Source organism: Rhagoletis zephyria, unplaced genomic scaffold (assembly GCF_001687245.7).
Source record: "Rhagoletis zephyria isolate East Lansing unplaced genomic scaffold, Rhagoletis_zephyria_1.1 Rzeph_scaffold_00313, whole genome shotgun sequence".
NCBI classification, from domain to species: Eukaryota; Metazoa; Arthropoda; class Insecta; order Diptera; family Tephritidae; genus Rhagoletis; species Rhagoletis zephyria.
This window is the reverse complement of record NW_016157397.1, coordinates 99,769-119,207: the sequence shown is the minus strand read 5'-3', so window position 1 is coordinate 119,207 and position 19,439 is coordinate 99,769. Positions and strand designations below refer to the sequence as shown.

General features: G+C 37.7%; 5 protein-coding genes across 6 annotated transcripts; 3 read left to right on the top strand and 2 right to left on the bottom strand.

The window, feature by feature from the left end:
• Positions 1-1,389: 1,389 nt before the first annotated feature.
• Positions 1,390-3,981, top strand: LOC108358903 (endoplasmic reticulum lectin 1). Its single transcript, XM_017610422.1, has 5 exons — positions 1,390-1,631; positions 1,696-1,810; positions 2,334-2,456; positions 2,518-3,215; positions 3,323-3,981. The coding sequence occupies exons 1-5, from the start codon at positions 1,476-1,478 to the stop codon at positions 3,851-3,853; spliced, it is 1,623 nt and encodes a 540-aa protein (XP_017465911.1). The 5' UTR covers positions 1,390-1,475; the 3' UTR covers positions 3,854-3,981.
• IFT43 (intraflagellar transport 43) lies at positions 3,918-5,359 on the bottom strand. The gene is made up of 5 exons (XM_017610423.1): positions 4,986-5,359; positions 4,697-4,926; positions 4,599-4,625; positions 4,388-4,519; positions 3,918-4,326 (listed from the first exon to the last, which is right to left on the bottom strand). Exons 1-5 carry the CDS (start codon positions 5,025-5,027, stop codon positions 4,056-4,058), a joined length of 702 nt encoding a protein of 233 aa, XP_017465912.1. The 5' UTR covers positions 5,028-5,359; the 3' UTR covers positions 3,918-4,055.
• A 4,166-nt stretch (positions 5,360-9,525) lies between these two features.
• Positions 9,526-12,278, top strand: LOC108358900 (spermatogenesis-associated protein 5). Its single transcript, XM_017610418.1, has 3 exons — positions 9,526-9,953; positions 10,013-10,546; positions 10,654-12,278. Exons 1-3 carry the CDS (start codon positions 9,548-9,550, stop codon positions 12,165-12,167), a joined length of 2,454 nt encoding a protein of 817 aa, XP_017465907.1. The 5' UTR covers positions 9,526-9,547; the 3' UTR covers positions 12,168-12,278.
• On the bottom strand, positions 11,807-19,371 carry LOC108358901 (zinc finger protein 629-like). 2 transcript variants are annotated; one of them, XM_017610420.1, is made up of 8 exons: positions 19,261-19,370; positions 19,106-19,160; positions 18,852-19,018; positions 18,465-18,789; positions 18,266-18,403; positions 13,076-13,464; positions 12,606-12,704; positions 11,807-12,528 (listed from the first exon to the last, which is right to left on the bottom strand). In XM_017610420.1, the coding sequence occupies exons 2-8, from the start codon at positions 19,145-19,147 to the stop codon at positions 12,195-12,197; spliced, it is 1,494 nt and encodes a 497-aa protein (XP_017465909.1). In that variant the 5' UTR covers positions 19,148-19,160; positions 19,261-19,370; the 3' UTR covers positions 11,807-12,194. The 2 variants fall into 2 exon arrangements, with proteins under 2 accessions (XP_017465909.1, XP_017465908.1); XM_017610419.1 differs by having other exon boundaries at positions 19,106-19,371.
• On the top strand, positions 14,500-18,034 carry LOC108358902 (thiamine transporter 1). Its single transcript, XM_017610421.1, has 3 exons — positions 14,500-15,552; positions 15,617-16,306; positions 16,664-18,034. The coding sequence occupies exons 2-3, from the start codon at positions 15,664-15,666 to the stop codon at positions 17,413-17,415; spliced, it is 1,395 nt and encodes a 464-aa protein (XP_017465910.1). The 5' UTR covers positions 14,500-15,552; positions 15,617-15,663; the 3' UTR covers positions 17,416-18,034.
• Positions 19,372-19,439: the final 68 nt, after the last annotated feature.

The window sequence follows — 19,439 nt, the reverse complement described above, 5'->3', positions numbered from 1 at the left end:
ACCGGTAAGTTTTTAATGTTTCATGAATAGTTTTTTCTTAAGAACCTTTTAAGCTGTGAAAAATAGTCAACTATAAAAAAATTACAGAAATAATGATTTTTTATTATTCTAATTTCCAAAATAGATTGCAGAAAAAGTTGCACCTTGCATGTAAAGTGGCTTTCGAAAGCTGTTTTTATTTCTGAAAATAAAACTTTCCTATACTAATTTTTGCCTGTTTACACGGTAAAAGCAGACAAGTCCACTTTCAACTATGTCACCAGATATTTTTATGCTTATAACAAAATTAATGATCTGAAAAATTCACTAAACCTGCAAAAATGTGCACAAAACAGTCATACAATGTCTAACACATTAATTCTTAAATACTCTATATAAGTAGAATAATTTAATTACAGGCTTTTCATATGTTATTCAAATTTTTTTAATTTTATTTTTTATTTTATTTAATTTTATGTATACTATTTTATGTGGAATTATTCAATAAATTTCGTTTTACACTATACTTTTTGAAACTATTTGGAGTTAATTATTTTTGTTTCATAAAAGCAGCCCTGCGTGGTTGGAAGACGGATGTACCAATAATTTCATCCCTAGCATATTCATCCCCGAGGAAGGCAGTCGCCAAATTCACCGAAGGTTGTTTACTGGTTATATTGTGGTATCGATGCTTCGATATATCCACCTTGAAATGTCAAAAAATCGATTATCGTGCCATGAAATATCGATATTCAGGATAATCGATACGATATCGAAAATTCTAATTCAGGGCTTGGTTTCGATGAAACGAAACGATGGTAAATGAAACGAGCAACACTAAAAGGGAATATGAAAAATCGCGTCGACAAAAGCTTCCGTGTATAAACACAGACTAATAATAATAATAATAATAATTTGGCGCTAACACATATGTTAGGGTTTGGCCGAGCTACTCCTCCGATTTGTGGTGTACCTTGATGTTGTCACACAAAGCGGAGGGACCTACAGTTTTACGCCGACTCCGAACAGCGATTGTATTTTTATGAGAAGCCGTTTTTCATGGCAGAAATACACTCGGAGGTTTGCCATTGCCTGCCGAGGGACGACCGCTGTTAAGAAAAAACCTTTTTCTATATTTTTTGCGATGTTGCTTTGACCAGGGTTTGAACCCAGGTGCTGATGAGTGAAAGCGCGCACTGCTTACCACTACACCACAGCGGCCAAGTGTGAAGAGAGAAGTTAGAACTCATTCTCCCAAATTGACTGTCCCACTCTATTAGATCGCATTAAACTCAATGCTCAAATGAGAATGCTACGTCAACATATGTTTCGATTCGATATTCGCAAAGTTATCGATTCTGCAGACAACTATCGGTCGTATGAAATGGTTATTATTTTTGGGCTGCAGGCAACTCTTTTTAACAGCTGATTTTTGTGTTTAAAGACACATCAGTACATTTTTTTAAAATAACTATTGCAAAAAGCTCTAAATCTAAATGTCGGCATTAAAATATAGAAATTGGAGTTTAGTTTTCCTCTTCACGCTATATGTTTTAATAGCTAGCAATGTGTTGTGCCATGAAGCCAAGGATTTTGATGATTCAGTACTTTATAAAATCGATTTTGAAATGCCGGATTTTGACAAGGATCCTGTAAGCAACAATCATTTCATCTATGATTTTTTTTTCTTTAAACTTATACCCTGACATTGAATAGGACTTGAAAAATCATCTCCGTACATTCTACACACATGATCATGAGAAATATGACTGCGTTATACCAGTTGTTCAAGACACCAAAGAGGAGCAAACTTCCACTGAACCTGAACTTTGTAAGAAAATTTAAATATACACAAATGCATATATACATACATATGTAAGTCGGCAAATGTTCGGTTATTTGTACAATGGTTTTGCTAGAAAAGCGAAACTACATTCGAATCAGAAGGATTCGATCGGTATTAAAAGATTTCGAATTATTTTCGCCTACTGAATTTTCGGTGCCTCATTTGGACTTAGCGAATTGCCTCTCTATCAATATAACCGAAAAAATAAAACCCTGTCCTAGTCCTTTTCGAAAGGTTGCATTTTTAATTTATCTTGCTTCTTATATCAAAATATGAGTTTTCATAAAAAGTGGACTTAGCAAGTTTTCACTCTAAGCAAGCGATATTTCACACCGAATTTGTTGATAAATTAGTGCTTAGATATTTGAAATATTGTTTTAAATTAAAGTTTAATCCTTTGACTGCACGTGTATGTTAAAATTTTTTGATTCGGGTCAATGTACAAATAACCGAACCGTTCCCCGTAAGTCAAATACCTAAACAATGATTCTTGAATATTTTTTTTTAGCGCCAATAACTCTGCTGCAGCCTTTGTTCTCGACATCGAGTTGTTCATACAGGATTGAAGCTTATTGGTCGTATGAAATTTGCCATGGTCAACACGTACGCCAATCGCACGAAGAAAGAGAAGGTATGCTTCATTATTACTTATTTGTCCTAAAAAAACATGTTTCTTTTCGCATTAATTGCAGGAAAAAATGTAAAACTACAAGAATATTACTTAGGCAAATGGTCAGACGCAAAGACCGAAGAATTAACAAAGACTTGGGAAAGTGACCGGAAAGCAGGTGTGAAATATAAGACGACGAAAATTGAAAATACTAGATACCCATATTTTGAAATAGCAATGTCCGATGGTACTATGTGCGATATTATTGACTCGCCCCGCACAACTCATGTACGTTATGTTTGCTATCCGCATGGCAAGAATGAAATATATTCATTTAAAGAAACATCTTCTTGTAATTATGAGGCTATTATTCTGACATCAGTGCTTTGTATGATCCCCGCTTTTCATCCAGAAGAATCAAAGGAGGTTCCCATTAAATGTTTCAATTCGCCCACTGAGATACATAAACCGCTTAGTATGCTACGTCAAGAGCTTAGTGAAATGCAATTAGCCGATGATGAATTACCCGTATCGAAAGATGCTAGTACTGCGGCTATGGCTTTGGCTCGTTCTGCAGCAGCTACAGAGCGATTGTCTTTCTTTAATAAAATCGGCACGGATGTGGATAAACTTGTACTTGAATTGATGATTGGCGCGGGTGTTGACGTGCCTGCCGCACCAGCTGTTAATAATGAAGTTATGCCACATGTACCAAAAGCACCTATCACAGATTTAACGGCAGTCAAAGAATTTATTTCGGGTAAAAATTGTTTAACTGGCGTAAGTATAGTTCTAAATTTATAAAAAGTTGAATGAAGTGAAACATTTAAGTAATACTTTTAAAAAAGTAATTTCTTACAAATGATGATTAAAAAAACATTTTTCAGGGCACTGGGTGGTGGAAGTATGAATTCTGTTATGGTCGACATGTGCGTCAATTTCATAAGGACAAAAAATCTGAATCAGAACTCTTCCTGGGGTACTTTTCGGAGAACTCACATCGGCAATGGCTGGCCAAAAATCTTGATAAAATGCCCAAGCAAGGAGGCTATTCCTCAGCACTTTGGCATCATTATGATCGAGGGACACACTGCGATCGCACCGGATCTCCACGTGAAGTAGATGTCAAATTAATGTGCACGCCTATCAGTAGTAGTTCGAGCGCAGTTTCCATTTACCTATTAGAGCCAAAAACATGCCAATATATTTTGGTGGTGGAGTCACCAATCGTTTGCGATCTGCTAGAGTTTGCTGACGAATATGGTTTGGTGCATGAAGAAACTCTTCAGCGTGTATTGCAGAAAAATGCATTGGGACATGAAGAAAAGCCACCAACTGAAGAGTCAGTTAAAGAAGTAAGAAATGTTGGGAACAATGCTTTAAATGATGCACTACCACCACAGGATGTACGTGCTTGAATTGTGCTAAAATTGCAAAATTTATATGTAATAACTATTCAAATGGTATTGGTATGTACGTGAGTGATATGTAAAATTTATTTTCACGACTATGGCTAATAAATTAACTGTATTTTTTAGTGATTACATTTTTACGGCGTTGATTTGTTAATACATTTAATTTTGCTTTTGCGTCTAAGCAGCAGGCAAATTTTTCGTTAAACTATGCGTACATTGGTGGCGGTATTTCATCTGGGCCTATTTCTTTTTTCTGGCTGCCAGCAAAGCTTTGTTGTTCAGAATGTATTTCGGCAATCACATCAGTAAATAATTTATCCCACTCCCAAACTTCGTCCGGTTCATCTAAAGTTTCAGGCAATTTAAGGCAACGTGTCAATATAGATAGATTAATATTCTCCAAGGAGGCAAATGCATTTTGATTCAACAAATCCAAATTGAGTTCACTTAAAGTGTTTGGACGTAGATTGCTGGCGCTAAAAAATTTGCAACATAGAAAATACAACATATTTTTTTCGTAATTGGTTTTCTACATACGCAGGCGGTTCGACGATCTCGTTAAGTAAGATTTCATCTTTTAAATCATCCATGTCAGGAATGGTCGGTATGTCGTCCCGTGGTGGTGAGCCAATTGGTGACTTTGCCAGTGATACACTTTGAAAGCGTTCGCTTCAATAATAAATAAAAATAATATAAAATTTAAGCAAATAGGTATAATCAAAAAATCTATATTTTTGGCTACACTCACTCATCAAATGAAGCGCCTTTTTTAGATCTGAAAATAGTTTAAACATGCATATGCATATAAATGAAACAAAACCGTCTTATTTACAATCCCAAACTTACTTTGTACTTTTTAGTATGCCAACATCAGCCCAACCGCCCGAAATACGTCGCACTGGTGGGCGTTTCGAGGTATCGGCTTCTTCGCTTGCAGCAGTGCTGGTATCCTTGTGCATGCCTAATGTTATATCGATAGCAATCTCTTTCTCATTCGGATTGGTCACATTGATGCTGGTGGAAGCACCGCCAATTGGATCACGGCTTTTGGAGCGACGTCCCTTCCGTGCCGTTTTCTATTTGCGACATACATACATTCTTCAAACCTGTTTTCTACTACATTCATTGTACATACCTTGCGGATGGATAGTTTTAGTTCTTCTGCCCAATCCATCATTTAAATGTTTATTTTTTAGAAATTTGCACTTAAAATAAGTCCACTATTACTTTCTAGTTCTGTTTTGCTCTAAATGTTTTGTTTATTGTTGCTAAGCAACAGTTGTTTACGATTGGTCTAAAAATTTCACTAGAACAGCCAAAGCGTATTCATACAAGGTGGTGTTATTAGATCAGCTGATTTCTTCTTCGTTCATTACGGGAACTCAAAAGAACCACAGGCGTGTTTCTTAACTTTTTACAACGGTTGATAGCAAATTGGATGAGTATAAATTTACGCACAAAGAGAGCGAAAGAGGAAAAAGTAAAGAAACGCAAACTAGCAAAATTTGCAACCACTGTATACACACACATACGTCAAATGCATGCACAAATACTTACATTCTGCAATATTTAAATGTGTTTTGATAACGATTGATTGATTTTATTAAAAGGAATTAACAGAAACTTGCCAAATTTTTCCATTTTCGTTTTGAACAGCTGATTCATAAAAATTTCTGCCGGCTTTTCAGCAGAATCCAATGAAATTTATATGGACTTCTTACACTTTATCCATTTTTACACGTTATCCATTTTCACCGGTCCGGCCTGTTTCGGGCTCCTACGTTGAGTGCGGGAAAGGCCCTACCATCCATACCTAATGCAAATTTTTAAAAGGTGGTGTTACTGGCGAATATAGATTTTCGCCGCGGTCCTTTTGAATGTCAAAATGATGTGTTTGCTGTAATATGAGCTCGCTTTAATTACAAAAAACACATCATTTTGACACTCAGAAGGAATATGAGCTCACTTTGTTTACAAAAAAACACATCATTTTGACACTCAGAAGGACCGCGGCGAATATCTATATTCGCCAGTAACACCACCTTTTATAAATTTGTATTGATTCATACCTAAACCAAAGTGTCAGCGTTCTCTGGCAGTCAAAAAATTCTCATACCCATACAATTTGTAGGAAGCATACCGAAATAACGCGGCGTCAATGCTTACTGCCGTCCCTAAATTGAAGCGCTAAGCGTTGCGTTCTCCATTGTAAACGAGTGTCACTGTGCGCTATCGCCAAATTAACGCGGCGTAATTTATAACGTCTTCTCTTTTCCTCTTGTTTTTATTCTCGTTTCCACTTTCACTCCTTTGTCCTGTCAAAAATGAAAACTCCCTTTGCTCGGCGCTAGCGCCGCGTTATTGTGGAAAGCTCCAAACAAATTGTACTGGCATGAGGATTGTTTTGACAGTTGTTTGGCGCTTAATTAGGGACGGCAGTTAGCGGTTATAAAACGCGATTTTGACAGCGCGTTAGGAAGTGAACTTGGCTGCAGAAAACGGCGAAACTTTCATTTTAGTAGTTCACACAAACAAACATGTGCTTATTGTTGGTGTTATTTCTTCGTTTGACATAGCGTTGCCGCTTTTGTCTAGATATGACACTACGGCGTTACCGCTAGGCGTCTGAAAACGTTGAGTCCAACGCTTTTATTTAGGTTTGGCAGTCAATATAATAGCTCTGTACGATGAATGCACTAGAGTACTCTAGTGCAAGAAAACCCGTTTTTCTAGCACTAAAGGAATGCATTTTATTGCGCTAAATGTCAGATATTGTTCTGCACTGCATCCAAAATCATTCTCCAACTCATCTTTCACAAAGGAGCGGCAACACTGTTGATCCGCTGTATGGTCGGTTTCACACTGGAACATTTTTGCCATGAGAACAACTCAGTAGATTCTTTCCCGTACGCAACGCGGGATCCCGCGGGTGCCGGAAACAGTCCAGAAATCATTCCCGTACTCAACAAAATGGATAATAGATAGCGAAAATTGCATCGTATTGAATTGTAAGTGTCTTATTCTTCCTGCTCGAATCAGCCCGGACTTTTTCCCCGGGTAAAAATGGATAAAGTGTCAAAGTGCATATCAGCTGTACTTAAAATCAAATTTGTGAAATCAAAATTCTATTTCCAAGTTATTGCATTGAAGTGACAAAAACAAAAACAACGCGAATCAGACGCGAAATGTGGTTTTTTGGGTTCCCGTACTTCTGGACTATGTTCCACTTTTGAGCAAAATTTTAGCTTATTCTCTATCCGGATGCGGTCCGGATTGTTAGGGAAAGAACCTAGTTTGTATGCAAGAGAGGCAGTGCCATGAGGTAACGTTTCTCAAAAAGTTGTTCCAGCTTCTACCCCGCATCGAAATGGCAGTTATGCTGCAGCGCACCAACAGATGCGCATTTACGAAAATGCCGCTACGCAACTTTCAAGCGCAAAAGTCACACAATACACACAAGACTCACAATACAACAGTGGCAGCTGGTAGTACTGCTCAGTTTAGCCCAAATTCTAAATTCACTGCCACTGCCTTCATCGCAGCAAACTTCGCATGCTGAATTTGACATAAATAAAATGCAGCCAACTTCTGTTCATGTCACTGAAGCCTAAAATACAACAACGAAATGTAAACAAAGGGGAATGCCAAAAAAAGGTGTCACTGACAACCCCGTATTGTATTTGCTGCGACAGTGACTGCCAATATTAGCAGTAACAGCTGATTTTAAGAACCGGCACTGTCACTGTTCCTGCGCTATTGTATTTCGGCCTTTTTCATCCAGCGTGAGGGCGTGAGAATAATTGTTGCCATTCTAGTGTGAAACAGCCCTATCGCAAGTGGGGCTAGGTATGTCAGTGGCAAAAATACATCGATGTTTTTCATAGCATCGATACACAAAGAGTTTTCCTCCATTAAGCGAAGCGCACATTGGCGCGATTCTGTCGTTGCGAATCCGCAAGCCCAAAAATTACAACAATGCTACCCATGAACCAAAAATACAAGATCACCTAATCAAAGAAGCAAGAAAAAAGTATATTTCTGAGTGTTTTTGACATCTGCCTAAGAATGAAAACAAACAAAGAAAACGAAAAAGGCGCGGTGATTGAGTGCGATTAAATTGGTATTTATTATAAAATATACAAAGTGAAACTTGATGACAATTAGCAAAAAAAGTTCATAAAATATGGTTTTCATGATTGAAAGTGTTTTACAATCGCATATCATTACCACGGGTCGATTTTTCAATGCCAACGTTCTGNGAATTGTACATCGGAAATCGACGCGAAAAAATCGCTCAAGTGTGCGCACGTTTGCGGATTCGAAGTTAACAGCCGAATTCGCAACGTATTCGCAACGATGGAATCGCGCTAATGTGCGCTTCGCTTTATGGGAATAAAACCATAAGAACCTTTTTGGCTATGTAGTTTTATAGCTCATAAAATTTTATTATAACAGTGCAAGTCAGCCAAAGAAAAAATATTGGCCCGTAGTCATAGTCAAAATAAAGTCGACTTTAAAGTTAGTTGCAGCTTTTTGACATAATTTTCAATGGGATATCTGTCAAAAAAGCTGCAACTAACTTTAAAGTCGACTTTACTTTGACTATGACTACGGGCCATTAAAACTCAAAGCAATTGAAACTAACATTTTATAAGCTATAAAACTGCATCTTCCTATCTATGAAGTTCAGACAAAGCACGATGTAGAGAACAAAGGTGGCGCCCATCTCTGTACCGCTATTCCGCCCTCGGTGAATTTGACAGAATCGCTGTTTGTATGACGTCACACATGTGCAACTTGTTTACGTTTTACTTGAAAATTTTTTTCTACTTCCATTCTTGCTTGCGTTTTGGCATTTCTCTCGCAAATGCACCAGTGTGACGTCACACAAAACTTATTCTCAGAAATCCTCTCTGACGGGCATTTCTATGCATCGATGTTTTTTCGACATCCCTAAGTAGGGCTACGCATGAACCAAAAATACAAGATCACGCCATCAAAACAGTAGCCCGTTATAATTGCGTTTAGGAAAAAAGTAGGCGATTTTGACATATGCGATTTGTTTGCATTTGTTCGTTGTTTACAATTTGGTGGTAGCTTTTTACCGCAATTTTCTTCATATTCGCTTGTGACAACGTGTGTACACAAAAGGCAAAGAAAAATTTAATGATTTATAGAATTTGCATAATAAAAATTATTATTCATGCGTTCAACAATTACGCGGATTTCTTCGTTCTTTTCGTTGTTTACTTCTTACAACAAAGATGGCGTCGAGATTTCGACTGCTAGAAAACAACTTTTTCTTTATTTAAGGCGTGATCTTGTGTCTTTTGTTCATGGGGCTACGCTGCACGACAGAAGTGAAAAACTATCGATAGTATGGACCACAGATTTCCATCGAAAGTATTAATAAACACCATCACCATTCCTACACAGCCAGGAAATGTATTCCATTTAAAATAATGTCAAAAAGCTCATGCCCCTATGTTTCAACAGATAGATCTACATAGAAGCTTTATAAAGCAGTTCCGTTGGAAATGAACATTGCTTTGAAATTGATTAAGATTACCTAAAGGAACTGGTTATCAATTATTTTTATTCGAAGACCATCGATTGTATCGCCGATTTTTCTTTTTCTACTGCACGTGTCTGCGTTGTAAACAAATTTTCAGAGCGGGTGTTGGAATTTGTTAACAGATGCCTCCAAAGAGTTCAAATAAGAAATCTGGTGGCAGTGTAGCCTCTTGGTATCACTGCGAGTTATGCGATGTCCACATTACATCAAAAGATCGCGAAACGCACGAGAAGTATTGTCCTATTCCCGCAGATACTGCCGAACCGCTGGAATATATCCATAATAACTGCCTTTACACAACTGGAGTGGAAAAGCGTAGTTTTCATATAGAAGAATTGAATGATGTGCCAAACAAATACATTAACAATTTAGTATTCATTTCGGAAGGTGCTATACGTTTAACACATTTATATATTGGACAAAGGGTGCTGATACAGCCAGTAAAGAAATCGGAGGCGGTAGGCCTAGTCAGACTAGTTTGGCCCATACCCGACAGGTTTTTAACAACGATCTTTGTCAGCGAGGAAGGTATGCAATTCAAGAACAATCAAACCATTTCATTATTTATTAAAGATTTGTTGTTCCAGATTTTAAAATGTATGGGAGTGATCTTGGAGGTCAATCACTTAAAATATCTGCCTTGCTGCAACCCTGTTCTGTAGCTAAGTCGGTTGGTCTTCGTGTAACATCTATTGTAGGCGAAATCACTGAGCTCATGGATGCGCAGCTTAAAGATGTAGAGCGGTTGTTAAAGCTTGAATTAAAGAATTTAATATTTACAACAGGTAGCCGAATATTTATGGATTTCTTCAACAAAGACCTAACTTTGCAAGTGGTGTCATGGTCTAGTTTTGGAGTGGCAACCAGTAACACTGAAGATGATGCCAATTTGGAGGAGACATTTAAGAGCTTAAAATTGGAGTGCGATGTGGAACCGCGGTTTTTTGAAGTAACCTGTGCTACGCGATTTGAAATTGAACGACACAAAACAGAGAGTACACAAGAAAATTCAACAAATTATAATAAAGTAACTAAAATTGATGTTGGCGGGCTAGATGAACAAATTGAAATGATAGAGGAAGCGATAGATATGGCTTTTGGACTAAATGGCGTACCTGCAGGTTATTTACTTACTGATTTACGTTATTTTTACGTAGCTAAAAATGTTTTAACAATTTGGGTATGGTTGTGTTTTTATTTAAAACGTTTTTTATTCATGTCCCTACAGGTGTGAAAGTCTCGCGTGGTTTTCTTTTACATGGCCCCACTGGTTGCGGCAAGAGCTTACTCTCCCAAGTCATGTGCTCAACAATGCTGGAGAAGACTGCTAAATTAACCAAAGTCGAGCTGATTCGGATTAACACCAGCGAATTATTTAGCAAATTCCTCGGCGAAACGGAAAAAAATCTAATGTCTCATTTCGAGAAGGCATTCGAAAACTACCCGACACCCACTCTTATCGTCATAGAGGACGTGCACAATCTTTGTCCAAAGTATGAGACAAATGAAATGACCAAACGTGTGGGAGCGGCCTTTCTAAGCGCGCTGGACATTCTAAACGGACCGAAAAAGGAAGCACAACGCACCTTCTTGTTAGCTACAACATCTCAAATCGACGCACTGAATCCAAATGTACGCCGCTGTGGTCGTTTGGATAGCGAGATTGAAATCAGCGCCCCGACGCCCAAGCAACGCGCTGCCATACTAAGCTGTCTTCTCCGCAGCATTACACATAAACTCTCACCTGCCGACATTGATGATGTGGCCCAAGTGCTGCATGGTTATGTTGGTGCTGATTTGGCCAATCTTGTGTACGCCGCTTCGTTACGTGCGCTAAAAGATGATGCACGTCCTCTGCATTTGCCAGACTTGCATGCCGCACTGACACATATTAAACCATCGGCTATGCGTGAGGTGCTCATAGAAAACCCGAATGTGCATTGGAGTGACATCGGTGGGCAGGCCGAATTGAAACTGAAGCTCAAACAGGCTATAGAATGGCCACTACTGCATCCAGATAAGTTTGAACGGCTCGGTTTGAAACCGCCTCGTGGTATTCTAATGTTCGGTCCGCCAGGCTGTTCCAAAACAATGATTGCCAAGGCGCTTGCCACCGAAAGTCAACTGAATTTTCTCTCCATAAAAGGGCCCGAATTATTCTCGATGTGGGTGGGCGAATCGGAGCGTGCAGTGCGCGAAGTCTTTCGCAAGGCGCGTCAAGTAGCGCCGGCCATTGTGTTCTTCGACGAAATCGATGCCATTGGTGGCGAGCGAGCTGATGGTGGCGATGGCGGTTCGGGAACATCGGTTAAAGAACGTGTGCTCACTCAACTGCTCACTGAAATGGACGGTGTTGAGGCGTTGGAAAATGTCACTATTGTAGCAGCAACTAATCGACCAGATATGATTGACAAAGCACTGTTGCGCCCGGGACGTTTCGATCGTATTGTCTATGTTGGACTGCCCGATACCGAGGCACGTCAAGAAATCTTTCGCATAAAATTAGTGCCAATGCCATTGGCAGCTGATGTAGATTTGCAAAAGCTTGTGCAACGCACGGAAGGATATTCAGGTGCCGAAATACAGGCCGTATGTCAGGAGGCGGCATTGAAATGTCTGGAGGAGAGTTTTGAAGCTGAGCGTGTACGATGGACGCATTTCGAGTACGCATTAAATGCCGTGCAACCGCGCACGAATCCCGAGCTCTTACAGCTCTACGATCAGTATATTAAGCAAAAATAACATCGCCAGTTTGAAAATATGTACATCCTAACAAACTTGCTGATTTGTAGAGAAATCGAGTATGTCATTCTTTGTAAAGGTATAAACGCTACTATTGTGTAGCGCCTCCACCACCTCACTACTTTCCGTGTCCGTTGATGTATTTTCTAGATTGCACTCTGTGTTCATACAGTGCAAGCCACCCAAATTGGCTATATTGCTTAGAACATTATAGCTAGTTTGTTGCGCTATGTTGACTGCGCTTACGTCGTTAGTTGCTCCGGCGGCTACCACCACCATCTCTGGTGTTTCCAAAATATTCATTAATGCAGAGTGTTTTAATACTTGGTCTGCCGCTTTGAATCCCAATTCGACATTTTTGCTGCGTATCATTAGAATAATGGAAATTATCAGATGTATGATTTACATAAGTTTAATAGAAGTGAGATAAATATGTACCCTTTCGAATGCTTTTTCATATGCCGCGCCAAGGCTGATGATTGATTAAATTTCCAAGGACAAAATTTGCACTCGAACGGTTTTTCACCTGAGTGTATGCTGCAAAGAGTGCAAAAATAAATAAACATTAAATTATTGAAAAACAATTTCAATAGGTATGAAATTATGCAATTGTATAAATGTAATTTTAAGCTTCTACAACTCTTAAAGGAAATAAAGAAAAACTGCCTTGGACACATTATAAGGGGACAAAAGTATGAAATAATTGAGACTTTTAATACAAGGAAAGCTCGAGGGACGCAGAGGAGCGGCTGGGAAACATAAGATAATGGACAGGTTTGAACAAAATTGGAGAAATTGGACGGATAAAGTAAAAACAGCGACGAAATCGATATGGCATCCAAAACTATGAACTAGAGCGTAAAGATATAACCCAATTATTAGGCATTGCCTTTTTTTTTCAAATTTACCGCATGTGTGACACCAAATTCGATCGTCTACCAAACAATTTGCCACATTCCGCGCATTTATGCCGCCGCACGCCCCGATGCATGACCGCTATGTGATCCAACAGATAACTACGTTTGCTGAACGCCCTCTGACACTTTTCACATACATTATCCTTTATCGTTTTATGCACCGGCTCGTGGCGACGCAATTCCCGTCGCGTTTTAAATTCACGATCACATTGGCTACAGCGGTAATCACGGTGCTCCAAGTGTATTGCCTTATGTGCCTTCAAATTGCTCGAGGTGGTAAAGAAATTGGCACATATTTCACATTGGAAACGTCGTTCGCCAGTATGTGTACGCTGATGCAATAGTAAATTACTGGATTGCTTAAATTGACGCGCACATTGCTGGAAAATATTGAAGTACATACTTTATAATAAAAAAATATACAATAAAATAATTAAATAAAATTATTAGTTTTTTTTTAGAAAACAGTGATTCTTATCGATAATAATTTATTATGATAGAATGAAAGCTTGTTAATTGAAAAATGGAAGCGGGAATTTTCTTAAATGATCAATTAAACGATAGAATAGATTGATCAATAAACAACAACACTGCACAGCTAAGAACGCGCTTTGATGTCTAAAAATTTGTAGACACTTTTTGAGGGAAGGATTTTTTTTTACTTGAAGTAACTTTGCTTTTCATAGGACAAAAATTTGTTCTGGTGTCAATTCCTGGTCTGTGAAAACGTGAAGCGAAAACATTTTTCATCACTTCACACAAAATTACGGTTCTGTTTCAAATGTAAATTAATTAATTTTTCAAAAATTTTTCAACTATCATCTCGTGATAAAGAATATCATTGTCTTAAACTCAAAATAATTTATTGAATTACTTGCTAGATGTTGATAAAATAGCCTTTAATGATCGAGAATCGCTTAAAATGATATAACGAAACGATAAAGTGAAAAAATTAAATTTTCACTGACATTGAATTTTTCATTTTCACATCACTGTTTCATAGAACCAGAATTGGCGCCCTGGTATGTGTTTTGCAATGTTAATACCTTTTCTTTAGCTTCTAACAGCTTTAAACTTATGGGTAAAACTCCACACCAGATTTTCAGGGGTTTAGTGACTTTCAGGTTTTTAGCGTATAGCTGAGTAATAAAACCTTTGAAAGATATTTATTTTAAATGCATCTATATTATTGGTATATTAAATTTAAAGCCAAACTTTGAACTCTAAAAATTTTCACATTTAAACCTTTTTTCGGAGAATTCGCGTTGATTTTTGATAATATCTCACCACATTTTGAAAGTATGTATTTTCGTTTGAGATAGAGCGTTTTTGAACCGAATTCTGAGATAGGGTGGCCTCGACCAAATTCTGAGGTAGGGTGTTTTTCAATAAAATTCTGAAATAGGGCGTTTTAAATCAAATCCTGAAGTAGGGCGTTGTTGAAAATTTGTTTGAGTTAGGGCGTTTTCGAACTGGCTGCCGCAATAGGGCGATCTTCCACTCGGGGAACAGCTGTTCTCGCCTTTAATAAACCTTATATAAACGTGGCGTACGGGAGCGACTTTGGATTAAATCCTGCAAGGCCTTCAAATTTTAGATGTTCTGGAACGCACTAAATATGTATGTATGTACATTTGTACATATGTATGTATGTACATAGTTACGCATATTCAGGACTGCTATTGTGGCACTCCTCAGATAGGTTTATAGTACGGAAATCTGCTTACATTCATACATATGTACATAAATCGTTGCATTTGTCCATACTATGTAATTAAATATCGAATATTTTTTTTTGATTTCACAATTGAAAAATGCATTTATAAGCAGAAGTTTTGTTGTCTAGTGTAAATCATGCGAGTGCATCACTTGGGAAAATACGTATATACATACGTATAGACATACATACATACATACATACATATATATGTAGGTTCTAATCAGTCTTGATGTCACACCTCTCAAGCGTTAATTTTTTCAGTTAGCTATTTTTTATAGAAACAAAAAACACAATGCACCACTAAATAAAACTGCCGGTTTGTTGAACGAGTATGTGTCCATATAGTAAATACATATGTACATAACTATGTGTACATTTCGTAGTTTTCAGTTCTCGTGCAAAGATAGAAAAAGTGACGTAACAATAACATTTTTCTCTATGACTCAAATCAGCTGCATCTCTTGCCCATACTCCATGTATGTGTGCATGTATTCTATACATCGAGTTTTCTCATGTGCTTGCCTTTTATCAAACCGCCACGTATCAGCTGGGTGATGTGAGAACGCAATCACATTTTAATCTTTACAAACGTTTTTATTTTCGTGAGAATGATAACGCAAAACTTAAATTGATAATAAAAGATTGCGAACATATTCGGCTAGCGGCAAGGTCTCCGTGTATTAACACAATTCTCATTTTTTTTAGAGGAGCGCGCCCATCAGTCGAGCGGCGAGCATTTGCGATAAAGGTCAGTGTGTCGTGCGCGGTTTGTTCATAAACTAACTAAGTTCTAACAACAATCTAAACAAGAGGGGAGACGCAAGGGCTGCTGTCTGATCGTAAACCAGTCACAGTTGAGATGCAAGCGTGGTTACGTATTTCATTGCTGCTATGGATTTTCGGATTTTTTCGTGAATTTCGCCCTTCAGAACCGTTTGTTACGGAATACCTGAGTGGACCGTGGCATAACATCACGGCGGAGCAGGTTAATAAAGAAATCTATCCGTTTGGTACTTACGCTGTGCTGGCACAACTTGCCATTGTTTTCCTAATTACCGATATACTTCGCTACAAACCAATTATTATTGTTTCCGCATGTTCCGGTATTATACTCTTTGGCATACTACTGTGGACATACAAAGTATGGGAACTACAGGTGGGCCAGGTATTATACGGTACCTTTATGGCTACAGAAGTGGCGTATTACACATATATTTATGCTAAAGTGGATAAGGAGCGCTATCAGATTGTAACCGGTCATACACGATCAGCGATTTTATGTGGAAAATTTTTAGGCGGTGTTGTAGCTCAAGTTTTGGTTTCTACCGAAGTCATGGACTACAGAGGTCTTAATTATATTTCCTTTGGCTCACAAATAGTATCACTTTTTATAGCAGTGCTTTTACCGCCGGTGGGCAAAAGTTTGTATTTTTATGTAGATGAAGTTTCGTATCCAACTACAGAACAGAAGAATGACAACTCCCGTAGCTCACAACTTGAAGGTAAGCTCAATTAAAACTTTGGGTATTGGGTGTAGTCTCAAGAATATAAACAAATATCGCTTGTTTGCGATAAGAATGGTATATTTCAAAGCGTAAATAATTTGAAACACCGCTTGGAAAAAATTAATAATTATAAAGGTTTAATAAATATAATTGCAAATTAAATCCAGTGGATGAAGCTGTAAATAAATTTTAATTTAGTTCGTTACTTTGGGCAAAGAGTGATTGATTTCTAGTTAGAGTTGCTAAGCACAGAGGAAATTAGTTAAAATTGCTTAAAAAAAAACAAGTAAATAAACAACCGACTGCAATTCAATTCAATATGTATTCATTTTTTTTTCTTGCTCTCTATTTTAGCTTTTCCACAAAACGGCTCCGCCGCTGCCATCCCAACGGCTGCAAGTGACATCAGTTTGACTACATCACCTCGATTTTCCTGGTACAATGCCTTTCAGCTACTTACGAAACAAATTGTTAGTGCTTATACCAATCGCACAGTAATCCGTTGGAGTTTTTGGTGGGCTTTGGCAACATGTGGTCAGGTTCAGGTGATCTCTTATGTGCAATTTCTCTGGAAGGATATAGATCCGCGCAATGAGAGTTTCTACAACGGTGCTATAGAGGCGATTGTAACGCTCTTGGGTGCTGGTAGTGCCATGGTGGCTGGTATAGCTAACACTAGTCATCATAAAAAATGGCACATGTGGATATTGACTGTTTGTTCGCTTCTTATGGGTGTTTTCACTATCTATTCATCACAGACGCATTTAGTTTGGATGGCCTACATAATGTACATTCTTTTTGGAATCTGCTACTTTTTCGTCATTACAACAGCGAGCGCTATTGTTGCAGAGAATTTATCTGAAGACAGTTTTGGCTTAATTTTCGGCATTAATACTCTGGCGGCACTTGTATTGCAGTCGATTCTAACACTTGTGGTAGTTACTGATACCGGCTATGGGTTAAAACCTCGTGAACAATTCTTTGTTTATGGTTGCTATTTTATTGTTCTCGCAATCATGTACTTTGTGGCCGTACTTATGCGACTTTTATTTAGAAAACTGAGGTGCTGCGGGAATGGTGTCGTAAATATTACGAGTTACAATTAAGATTAATTTAAAGTTAAGTATCTCAAAACTCTTAAAATGTGATTGCACAAGGAAATGTGTACTTATACAATAAAACTCACTTCGAATGTGACATTATTAGCATAGAAAAAAAAGTATGTTATTAGTCGCAGTGATTAAGCGGATGCAAATAAATGTCTGAATTTTATTACCACGATTAGATTTTAGATATGTATTTATGAATATTGCTTGGGCAATAATTTTAATCTTAAGTTATCAGTTACAGATAATAAAATTGTTATTTTCTCGCAAAATATCTACTTTTAAAATTCGAAATTTATTAATTTTCCACTGCCGAATATGGGCTCAGTGATATGATGACATAGTACTTTATTGTGAATTGGATCTCGTTTTTTTTTTTAATTAATCACATCCCAGTGAAACACACACAACGTTGGAGAAATAGTTTGGTTTTACATTAGCATTCTAATGTAGTTCTCGAATTGAAAATCAGGTTAGAGAACTATGCTAGAATTCGATTAGAAAAAACATTAGACATTAGAAACCAATTAGAATTGTACGTTAGAAAGCGATTAGATATCTTATTTCTTTCTCGCTATTGAGAACTAAGTCCCCTTGTAGATAATGCTATAATTCTCGACAGCTTCTCTAATCGTCTCATAACCTTCTACCTTAGAGAAACATTAGAATTCGAGTTGTTTTCTAATCGTTCTCTACCCTAAATGTTTGTTGGAATGATGTGTTTCTGGGCTACGACGGAAAACGTGAACTTTGTCACCGTTTTTTTCGCTCAAGTATAAGGGAAGTAAGATGTTATTCTGAATTTTTCTTTTTTTTAGTTTGAAATTATGTAATGAAAACAATTACATACCTTGCATTGATATGGTTTTTCGTTTGTATGTAAGCGGCTATGCGCTTCCAGATAACCAATGTTTTTGAAAACTTTCCCGCACTCCGTGCACTTTTCAGACATTTTCACAGGTACATCAACCTCATTTCCAGTCTCTGGCTACAAAATATTTATTACATAAGTTTTTTTTAAATACATATATTTAACCAAGTTAAATTACCGTGATTTCCACATCTGCACCAATAGTTTTTCCAGTCCCTGGATTGAAAGCTATATTTGTATGTTTACTTGCGAGTACTTCGGTCAGTGTATCCTCATTGGCTTCTGAACGTGTTAAACTGCTAACATCAATCTCAATATCATTCAAGATATCATCTCCAGTCACCATACATCCCCCATTCTCAGCGACTACCACACCATTCGCCTGCACATTATTTCGCTCCAACATGTCGCATATATTCGCATAAATGGCAGCGGTCACACCAGAGTCCTTGCATGCATCACCCATGGCGGCCGTTGAGGAGAAGCTTGAGGAATCGTGGTTACTGTTGAAATTAAATTGAATTTATCAATAATAAATTATGATAGCGAATCAATTTAATCTCACATTGAATTTGTGCTTAGACCACATAAGCCAAGGCCACTGCCGCCATTATTAACGATATAGTCACGTAGGCGCCGCTCTGACGCTTCAGCTAGCTGCTGCAAGTTATAGGCATCCAACAAGCGAAAAAGGCATGACTGACATAAAAGTGCAGGTAAAGTTTCATCGTACTATGAGAAAAAAAAACAAGCTTGTGTTTTTTAAGATTATATTTTTAATAGCAATAATTTTATTTGACCATTTTAAAATACACCAACCTTAAAAATGTTCAACTTCTCTATAATTTCAATCGGTCTCATTGGAAACGTTGGACTGTAAAGGTAAATAGACATAAGCAACTCACTTTTTAAACAAATGCGACAGCAGCTTGTTGCCTGAAAATTCATTTTTTGCTCGTTTTTTTCAGATTTACATTTTCCAAAACCAAATTCACCGACGCGCAACAAAATTTGACAAAAGGCGGAAAAAGAGAAAACAGCAGAATGAAAGAAAAATGAATCAATCGCTAGAATGAAATGGAGTTCGAAAACTATCGATAGTCATATTGATGCCGCTATCGGTTTTTTATTCCGCATGGGATGTTTCACACTA